Source organism: Acartia tonsa, chromosome 4, assembly GCF_053477335.1.
Source record: "Acartia tonsa isolate MP-2025a chromosome 4, ASM5347733v1, whole genome shotgun sequence".
NCBI lineage: Eukaryota > Metazoa > Arthropoda > Copepoda > Calanoida > Acartiidae > Acartia > Acartia tonsa.
Genome location: NC_137263.1, coordinates 3,573,377 through 3,583,696, shown reverse-complemented (window position 1 = coordinate 3,583,696; position 10,320 = coordinate 3,573,377). Strand labels below are relative to the sequence as shown.

The 10,320-nt window shown below is 34.8% G+C and overlaps 3 protein-coding genes across 4 annotated transcripts; 1 reads left to right on the top strand and 2 right to left on the bottom strand.

Annotated features, from left to right (window-relative positions):
- Nucleotides 1-2,396: 2,396 nt before the first annotated feature.
- LOC145315707 (uncharacterized) lies at nucleotides 2,397-4,979 on the bottom strand. 2 transcript variants are annotated; one of them, XM_080155735.1, is made up of 2 exons: nucleotides 4,897-4,979; nucleotides 2,397-4,412 (listed from the first exon to the last, which is right to left on the bottom strand). In XM_080155735.1, exon 2 carries the CDS (start codon nucleotides 4,321-4,323, stop codon nucleotides 3,157-3,159), a length of 1,167 nt encoding a protein of 388 aa, XP_080011861.1. In that variant the 5' UTR covers nucleotides 4,324-4,412; nucleotides 4,897-4,979; the 3' UTR covers nucleotides 2,397-3,156. The 2 variants fall into 2 exon arrangements, with proteins under 2 accessions (XP_080011861.1, XP_080011862.1); XM_080155736.1 differs by having other exon boundaries at nucleotides 2,397-4,371; nucleotides 4,897-4,975.
- Nucleotides 4,980-6,039: 1,060 nt separating this feature from the next.
- LOC145315708 (uncharacterized) lies at nucleotides 6,040-6,984 on the bottom strand. The gene has a single exon (XM_080155737.1). It carries the CDS (start codon nucleotides 6,777-6,779, stop codon nucleotides 6,231-6,233), a length of 549 nt encoding a protein of 182 aa, XP_080011863.1. The 5' UTR covers nucleotides 6,780-6,984; the 3' UTR covers nucleotides 6,040-6,230.
- Nucleotides 6,985-9,180: 2,196 nt separating this feature from the next.
- On the top strand, nucleotides 9,181-9,633 carry LOC145315706 (histone H4). The gene has a single exon (XM_080155734.1). The coding sequence runs from the start codon at nucleotides 9,203-9,205 to the stop codon at nucleotides 9,512-9,514; it is 312 nt and encodes a 103-aa protein (XP_080011860.1). The 5' UTR covers nucleotides 9,181-9,202; the 3' UTR covers nucleotides 9,515-9,633.
- Nucleotides 9,634-10,320: the final 687 nt, after the last annotated feature.

Genomic DNA, 10,320 nt, shown 5'->3' with positions numbered 1-10,320 from the left:
AATTTTTACGATTTGCAGGTTCAAAAAACCGAAAAAAAGACCGAGTTCGCCCCGCTTTACCCTAGTTTAAAGGGTTCTGATTTCTAAAATAAAAAAAAATTCAGTTTGGCCGCCCAACAATCCGGCGGTAGCTATCAATAAAATTTATATATCCTTCCAAAAAAAATCAATACGTCAATATAACTTATAAACAATCACTAAAATTTTATTTCTGGTCTTTTTTACTGATTTATTTAACTTTGCGTAATTGATATCACCATCATAAACAACTTTTTAAAAATTACTCATAATAATTTAGATTCACTTGTCAAATTAATTCTCCTCCGACCGACGGAAGCCAAACGAGTGAAGTTTTAACTTGTGAACTAAATGTTGCTATGCAATGTGACACCCCAAAGACCCTGGGGGTAAATTGTGCCCCTTACTGCATCTCGGGGGGGGTTGGGTGGTGTTTTTACAGGGTAAATATTAACCTTACCTAAAAAATAAAAACTTAAAAAAAATCCCTTATTTCTGTAAAAAATGACAAAAAATCATTTTCAGAATCTAAATAGAAAATATTTTTTTAATTGTAAAAAAAGATCCCTGAAATGTCCTTCATATGGTTTGAAACGCGCGCCTTACACACACGCACACACACACCCAAATTGTTTATATTCTGACGGAGGTGCAAGCTTGAACCTGTCGTCATATCGGAGCGCAGCTACTCTATAATTTAGATGCAAGTTCGTCCGTGGATCACAATAATCTTAAACTTTAACGAAGGACTTTTACTTTTTGGGGAAGCTTTATGGATGTCTTAGGGTCGTATTAAGATATTTTCCTAAAATCTCCCGCCCTCCTCTAGGGGCGAAGCAACTAGTCTATAATACAAAGTCTATCTGAAGCTTAAGATCTCGGCAACCGCAAATTGTGCTCTACTCTTCCGGGATTATACCTCTGTAGTAGTTTCAAGCTATTTTCTTGGAGGTTGGGACATTCTCACCCACCCAAAAAATCAAAAATATCACCACACAAAATTTACAATTAATAATTGTTGTGAAAACTTTCGTAGGTCATAAAAATAATAATTTTTTTTTCCTGGGATTTTAATATCTCATGCAGCTTTAAGAACGATTCTATAGAAGAGTACTTCCAATTACCTCCAGGGGCAAAAAAATTAAAAGTTCACTCGTTAAATGTACTTCATGCAAGTATCCCTTTTACATTGAAGTTTTAGAGTAATCAACAAAAAAACGCGAACGTGGCTCAACAAGTAGCGCATCCGCCCCTCGTCGGGGAGGCGAAAGGTTCGAATCTCCGACCAACACCGCATCATAACTAAACATTTCATACTGCTGCTATGTCAGGTGCGCGACATGAAGGGAGGGGGGGAAGTTTTGACACATTAGCGTAAACCTGAGAGGATAGGTTATTAAAGATAAAATCATTCTTATATGATGAATTTCCCCCAGATTTAATATTTTTTTGGATAGGCCTCCAGGTGGTCTCTGGACAGGTAAAAATTTTTAAATAAATTGTTTTTTTTTAAAGAGTTAGAGGTCAGCTTATGAAAGAAAATATGCATGTTTTTTCTTCAAATATGTGAATAACATACAAAAAAGATGCATATTTTGTTTTATGAGTTGACCTCTAACTATTCAAAAAAAATTATTTTTTTATTTTTACTTGTACAGAGGCCACCTCGAGGCCTGGAGCTCCGGAACCTGGAGGCCTATCCATAAAATCTTAAATCTGGGGGAAATTCATCATACAAGAATGATTTTATCTTTAATATTCTATCTTCTCAGTCCGAAGATAAACCCTATACACCAGGTTTATGCAAATTTGTCACCCCCCCCCCCCCCCCAACTTGATAGAGTAGGGGTAATGTCTTAACCCATAATCAGGCGCAACTTACCATGCACAGACAGGACGTGCAAAAGTCGTGCAATCTAAGGGTTGGTTGTCTGATGGATGTTACTCAACCTAATATCATTGTGTGTTTGAGTATCGCATCCCATTACAAGCGAATGATTCTCTAGTTGATCACTTAAAAATCGAAGGTGAATTCCGCCCTTACGATGTAAGGTAATAAACAAAACTGTCCAATCTTTATTATTTTTAGATAAGCAATTCTTTGCTGAATTTAGGTTTTGCTAAAATAATATTAAGCCAGAAGGAATATTTAATTAGTCACTTATTTCAGGTAATGCCTTTCATGGAGCCAAAAATAAATTAGCTTTGTACTTTGTACCTTTCATCTTTAACTGTACTGCATCAATAATCCCATCAATTGGAACAATACCTGTTTGGTAACTAAAAATAATCTTTAAAAAATTCCAGTTCGGGCAATTAATTTTGGGGTTTCTCTAGGGGTAATTTTTATGAACTTTTAAGCATCGTCAATATCTGAAAAAAATACAGTAATAAAAAATAATAATTGTATCAGTATGATTTTAGTCTTCTATAGGAATATTTGAAACATCACAAAAAATGCAAATAAAAACTTTTTCTTTTCTGTCTATTGTTAAATAGAGTAGAGTAGAGTTAATAGAGTAGATAAACTTATATATAGTAATCTTCACTAAAAAGGGGGGGGGGGGGGGGCGACAGTGACACTTTTTGAAACCAAAACTAAAAGTCAAAGGAACTCAACTAAAAAAAAGAGTTACAGGTCTGACATTTTGCATGGCAGTTGCTTTATCGGGGTACAATATGGAACTGTGAAGAAACGGCGTCGCAACCGCCGAGAAAAGGCAAACAACATTTCGGCGGGAAACGGCGGTTTTCAGCGGTTGCGCCGCCGTTTCTTCACAGTTCCATATTTTACCCCGATAAAGCAACTGCCATGCAAAATCTCAGACCTGTAACTCTTTTTTTAGTTGAGTTCCTTTGTTGACTTTTAGTTTTGGTTTCAAAAAGTGTCACTTTCGCCCCCCCCCCCCCCCCTTTCAGCTATCCATCTCTCATTGCAGCCAAGAAATACACAAAGCATGTTTTGGGTACCCCAAGGCCATAGAAATGACGAGACGGCATTCAAAATTTGTTTTTAAATTGGTAGAAGAAAAGAACCGAACACTAGAAAAAAACTGTATTATTAGAAACTGAATTTACTAGGTAAATCCAAAATCATGAGAAAAAAAATAATATATTTGTTTCAATGAAGAAGATTGCTTAAGCGCTGTTTTTTAATTTTTTTTCTTGTCTCTTCTTCATACAGGTTGGTTTGTGAAACTTCCAGTCAAGTTTCTGGCAAGCTGGAGTACAGTACACAACAGACCTACAAGCTTTGCACATCTTCACAGCAGATATTTCACATTCTGTACGCTCACATTCATTCTTCTTTTTAGGGTATGACTCTCTCATCTTAACAGCATACTCTAATGAGTACTGTGTCTCCATTCCCCATCTAATCTGCATTGCTTCCTCATAGTCCTTAGGCTTGGCATTGTAACTCAAGAGCATATCAATTAAACTCCAATGTTCTGGCTCTGAAGCAAAGGCGGAACACATGTGATAAAGAATACTGGCGCATTGGCCGCTGTAATTTGGATCAGCCCCATATCTGAGAAGTAGTGATACAACCTTGTCAGCCTTATACCCAAACTTAGCTGCATAACAAAGTGGAGTATTTCCAAGTATGTCATGGGCATTTGGATCCGCACCAAGTTTCAGAAGTTTTTCTATTATCTTGACATGCTTGTTTTCATTGCATCCATGATACATTGTTCTGATATCTCTGATATTTTGCTCAGTCAGCCATTCAATTGCCTCTATATAAAGCATTCTTCTACCAATGATAGGAGCAAACAGAGGGCTGAACTGTGGATATCCCTCTCTTTTGTTCAATGTTTGCTTCAGATCCTGCTCTGACAGTTTCTTGATATGCTTATTGAAATCTGAATAGTTACCAAAAAACATGTGAAAAAATAGTTGACTATAGTAACCCATTCCAACAGGATTATATTTACTGCCAGGAAGATCTACATTTTGTATCATACTGATCATTGCAATATATTCTTTAGGTAATGCACATTGATGAATGACTGGATTTTCAAAACTTTCCTTTGGAGGATTCTCCCTTAATTCTTTGATTAGTTGAGCTGCTTTATTGGCACCCCAATACATGAATAAATCCTTCACAATTACAGCTCGTCTATCACAAGTACTAGAGATAAAGCTCAAATGTTTCAAATCTTGAAATGAGAATCGAACATGTTCACCTTCAACTGGTTTGTGCTCCGCTTGAATTTGTTCTAGTTTAAAGTACAATTCTTCACAGGAACTACAGTTGTATAACTTTAACCATTCATTAATAGCTGGTTCTGACGCTGTTGCCATTGTTAATAAGAGATGTTCACTCTCCTCTAAATACACAGTTCCAGATAACTGATATGTTCACTCTCCTCTAATTGCACAGCTCCAGATAACTGAAAAACATTATTTACTAATAATCTTTATTTTAGTATAGAAAAACTTGATAAGTGTTTGCATAATCAATATTTCAGATCATGGAAAGAAAACGAAGTAGGGGTTTCGTCATATTTTCACAGTAGCTTTTCTCCTATTTCTAGCCCCTGCAACGGAATCATTTACATCTAACTAACCTAACCTAATCTAAAATAACCTATCAAAGATAATGTGAAAATACGAAGAAACCTACTACTTCGTTTTCTTTCCATGATTCGAATAGGTCACCAAAATATAAGCAAAAAAATGGCAGGGTCAAGACTTTTGCTTTTCTGCCCTAGGACACTGCACAAACAAGTCTATTAATTCTTATCTACCTAATCAATAGCCTATATTTTTCTGGGCAGGAGTGGCTGATTTTTATTTAGGGGGTGGGGGTTCAAACCCCTCAAGAAGCGAAATGTCAAACAAGGTCTTTGTAGAACTATCCCATTGTAATACTACCTAGAGTAGTTTAGATCTTCGTAGTTTTTTCTAAAAGTTAATATTTTCTATACATTGTGAATTTGTGACTATCTGAAAAAAAATAAAAATATCAAGTTATCAACCAAAATTTAATACTCAAATGCATTTGACATTTGGATCTAAAGGGATAAGACGACTAATTCAAGTACATCCCTAATGTTAATACACAAAATTACCCCATCTGTAGATTACAATTAGTATTAATAATAAGAAGAGGGGGGGGGGGGGGGGTTGTACACTTATAGAAAATGAAATTCAGTATCAAATTGTTCCCTGGCAGTTGTTGTTATAGTTATCAAACTGATTCTTTTTGTAAAATCTCTTAAATAATTGGATAATAGAATTATTAGATATACCTACTCTATTGATTGGTACTAAAGAATAAACTTTAAAAATTGTATTTTGGCATTTCCTTCTAAGGGCTAGCTAAACACCCCCCAAGTACAAGCTATTCTTAAGAGATATCGAGCTGATTTTTCTAATGAAAACTTTTTTTCACATAACTAAACCAAGTTCAACATATTTCATTTTGACATCTAGGGGCTAGTTGTGTGAAAAAAGTTTACATTTAAAAAATCACCTCGATATCTATAAAATTAAGCTCAGAACTTACAGTCAGGGGTGTATATTCTGCACATGATTCATTTTTCTCCACTACTGCATTTATTTTCTCCCCTAGTTTTGTCCAGCAAGGAAGGGGATAAAACGGAAAAATATTTTCAGAACTCTTTATTTTATTAATATTATTCCACATACTTTTTGGTTTTTTTTCACCAAAAAGAGGAGAAAAATAGAAAAAATGTTTTCAGTTTTCAGTCCTCTTAATATTTACATCCCCTCCCCTCAGCCGGGTCAAATTTGCAGAAAATACACCCCTGCTTATAGTTTAGTGTTTTGGAGTGTGTTTAACCCCACTAGCCCCTTGATTAAAGGCAAGTGCAAAACTTCAATTTTTAAAATTTTACCAGTTAGGTTGATAGCAATTATATCAAGTCCAAACGACCAGGGCAAAATTTTAAAATGAATTTCATTCTCGATAAGTGTACAAACCCCTCTCTTGTCTAACTTCAAAAGAAAACTTTAAGAATAAGCCAAATGCCCTTTAATCTTAAGTCAAAAGAATCCCTGTAAACGATAACTATTTTGAGCTGGAAAAGAGTTAATAAAAGACCGATCCTAAGAACAAAATAAGTTGATGGAAGGATTAGCTTTAAAACATACTGGCAGTGATATTTAATCTCATCAAAGACAATCTTTGAGCCCTATAAAGGGCTGGTCCAGGTACGCAAGTAGGTTAGGAAAGCAAGCAAGATTTACTTCTTGGCTGGCTTCTTAGCAGCGGGCTTCTTGGCAGCTGGCTTCTTAGCTGCGGGCTTTTTGGCAGCGGGTTTCTTAGCGGCAGGCTTCTTGGCAGCGGGTTTCTTAGCGGCAGGCTTTTTGGCGGCCTTCTTGGCAGCTGGCTTCTTAGCGGCCTTCTTGGCAGCAGGTTTCTTAGCCTTCTTGGCGGCGGGCTTCTTAGCCTTGGGTTTCTTGACAGCCTTCTTCTTCTCAACCTTAGCCTTCTCTCCGAGCTTGTAGCAGCCAGCTCCCTTGCCAGAGGCCTTGGCCATCTTCAGGGATCCAGCGGCGACTCCACGCTTCAGAGCCATACGCAGATGAACAGCGGCCTTAGCAGCATCAACCTTGTAGTTGGCACAGACGTACTTGAGGATAGCCTGGCGAGAGCTGCCAGTTCTGTCCTTCAGTGCCTTGAGGGCGGCTGCGATCATAACAGCATAGGTGGGGTGGGCAGCGGGTGCCTTGGGCTTCTTGGCCTTGACGACCTTCTTGGCGGGAGCGGCGGGGGCAGCGTCAGCAGTCATTGTGGGTTGTGTAGTGATAATTTTGTGTTAGAACAAATTCTAACAACTAGAACAACGCGCCCTATTATTATACAGCAGAGAGAACCAAATAGAGAGCATCGAGGGAATTTTAAAATTTTCTCTTGGAAATTTTTGTGTTTCTATCACCTGCCTTTTTTACAATTTATTTATAAAAATGTAAACTATTTCTAAAATTATTTTTATCAAGACAAATCTTCAATAAAAATGGATTACTTTGATTAAATTCTTAGTTCTAATAGATACTAAGAAATTTGTTAAAAATGGCTGCAAAATCAAAATTTATGAAAAATTTTCATACTATTTGCCGAAAAAACTTAAATATTTCCTAGAAAATGGGCAAAATTTTAAAAATCACTATTGTAATAGTTAGCATAAATGTATATTTAACATTTTTTATGAAAAAAATGATGATTTAAATCATTTTTCATGGTAAAAATTAAGTTTAAAATTGGTAAGGAAAAACAAAACAAAAATGCCGCGAATTTCGCCTGTAAACAAAGCTTTCTATCTACCTTATCTTTTTAAGGTTTGGCTACAAATTTATAAAAATTTAATTTTCATTGTAATAATCAACGAAATAACTAAATTCTTGTAATTAAATATTTGTTTCAATGCATAATGTATAATGCATATTTTTCAAAAGCTAGCTGTATTATAATAGCAGAACCTTTTTTAGAAACATGAATAAAATAACAAAATAAACGAAGCCTAATTTAAATTGTAAGCATAGTTAGTTAAAAAAAAAATATACCTATATATATTTATTAATTCTTATAATGCCTTTTTAAATCTTACTGTAAAAACTAAAAAGTCTATATTTTAAAACTTAAACAGACTTGAAATTCGAAGTAAAAAAATGTTTAATACTAATAGAAATTGTTCAATAGCTTGGGATATGAAATTTATCATATTTATATTTGTTCAAAACATGTATAATGTATATGGGTTGGCAATAAGATCTTAAAAGTTAATATTTATGAAATTGATTGTTTGTATAAATTACAAGATTAAGAATTCTTTTAGTAAATAATAAGAAATTGCTAAGATCTTTTTATTTCATGCTTATTTTATAAATAAACTAGCGGCTACGCTCCTAGAAGCCTCTAGTTGCCTTTAAGGGGGATAATGATCGGTGTACTTTATGTAACAGTGAAGTAAATTCCCCAAAATAGTTTTTAAAAATTTCCCTGGACTCTGGACGGTGTAAAGAAGAACCTAGTCGGTTCAGCGGTTAGCGAGATATTTCGCTACAGAAAAAAAGCTTGCTACTTTTTATAATAGAATTTATATTAGAAGAGTATGATTTTCAAGTTTAAGTATTAAATTAAAATCTTTTCAAATATATGTTATATTGGTTAATCAGAAAAAGTATTGGGATCGCTAAAATAAAGTTCAAATGCATTTCGTGAAATTATCACTTTCCAACAAGTAAATTTTAAAATAATTTCCAGATTGCCTTCGAAACCGATTAATATCCACTGGGTTAGACCCGGTTCCTAGCCATACTGAAAATTCATGAATAGCATCGTATTACAGACAATTTTCCTCGAATATTAAAATGGTATTTTCTAATCTTTAATAAATTTAATGTCCGGGGGAAACTGTCTATAATGCAATTCCATGAATAACTATTTAGGTTTTTCTTTATTGGATAAAATATGCAATGCATGTCAACTTTTGTGAAAGGATTTAACTTAAGGCCCTACATTTTGACCATTTTCTGTTTTCTTAAAAAACTACATGATTTTTCCCTTTAACTTCATAAGAAAAAGACATTCTTCGCAAAACACTGATCTTAAAATCGTGATTAGGTATACAAGCTTTTTCTATGTTTAAATTCTCCAAAAGTTTTAGAATACCTATCTATTATCTAATAGAAAATGGATTCCTAATTCATTTGTGCTCCATTATACCTACTTATTTGTTTTTTTAAAAGACATTAAATTTTGGTATGGCATTTTAATTCAAGTTTGAAATATCTAAATAATATTGTTCAAATTTTTAGATTTAATTCCCCAAAAATGTTTGTGATGAGGCAGGTGAAAGATTTAATCCTATATACCCCCCCCCCCCCCAAGCAGAATTCCCCCCTCCCTTCACGGGAATTGGAAAAATGCTCCACCCCTTACACCCCCATCTTATAACAAATAATCGCTCTTGATAGAAAATTGCCCCACCCTCCCTTATGCTACTCCTCCTTGTTATTCTGTGTTGTGAGCGCGCGAAATCGAACAGTGCGCATTGTCACGCACAGCTTGGCTTCACTTCGTGCGACAGGATTCATATTATAACCAATAGGAGGTAGAGTTCAGTATTTAAACTTAGTATAAATAACAAAACTTTGCATAATTTAATCAGTTTGAAAGTTGAAACTCAACTAACTTTCTTACTACAGCTTCAAGATGACCGGTAGAGGTAAAGGAGGCAAGGGACTTGGTAAAGGAGGAGCCAAAAGACATCGCAAGGTTCTGAGAGATAACATCCAGGGTATCACAAAGCCCGCCATCCGCCGTTTAGCTCGCCGTGGCGGTGTCAAGCGTATCTCTGGTTTGATCTACGAGGAGACCCGTGGTGTTCTTAAGGTTTTCCTTGAGAATGTTATCAGAGATGCTGTCACCTACACTGAACACGCCAAGAGGAAGACTGTCACTGCTATGGATGTTGTCTATGCTCTCAAGAGACAAGGACGTACTCTCTATGGATTCGGAGGTTAAATCAGAAGGAGGCATAATTTGTCAACAAAGGTCCTTTACAGGACCAACAAAACAAACCATCTTGAGAATAATTCCCATACATTTAATTTTGATCTAAAAATTCATTTTCATTTGTAGTTTTATCTGAAAAAAATAATCACTACAATTTTCTTAAAATGTATCCATCAAAAATGATCACGATTCAACTTTAACTTATTTATGGACAAACATTAACTGTTGCTCCAATTTGAGCAAAAAATACCTATATTAAATATTTGAAAAAAATAAAATAAATACAGAAACAAGATACTATACTGACAAAACACAAGTTTAAATGAAAACTAAGCAGTAGTAAGCGTTGGAATATATATAAAGAAGAATTTTTTTCATTAAAAGATTGATAAGCTTTAAATGTTGTACTATTCAAAATTTTTTAGAATAATGATTCCTCAGACAACAAGGTCCAATATTAAAAGAAAGCCTTGTAGATGTAATTATGTCTTAGAAGTATCCTTTTGTTTGTCTAACCGTCTAATTTTATTGCTTTACTTTTATGCATGTTGCCATTCTTGTTTTTATGGTTTTATATAGAATATCTGCCATTTCGAAGTTTGTTAACCATTTCGATATCAAACTTTGCTAGTTATACTGCACAATTACTAGTCTTATTACGCATCTTCATAATAAATGTACTTATGTATAAATGATACTTATATAATGATTTTTAACTAGCGGCTTCGCCCCAAGCTTCTAGGGGCTTTGCCCCAAAAGTTAATTAAAAAAAATTAAGTACCTCTGGTGCTGCCACCACCCCATTTTAATTAAAC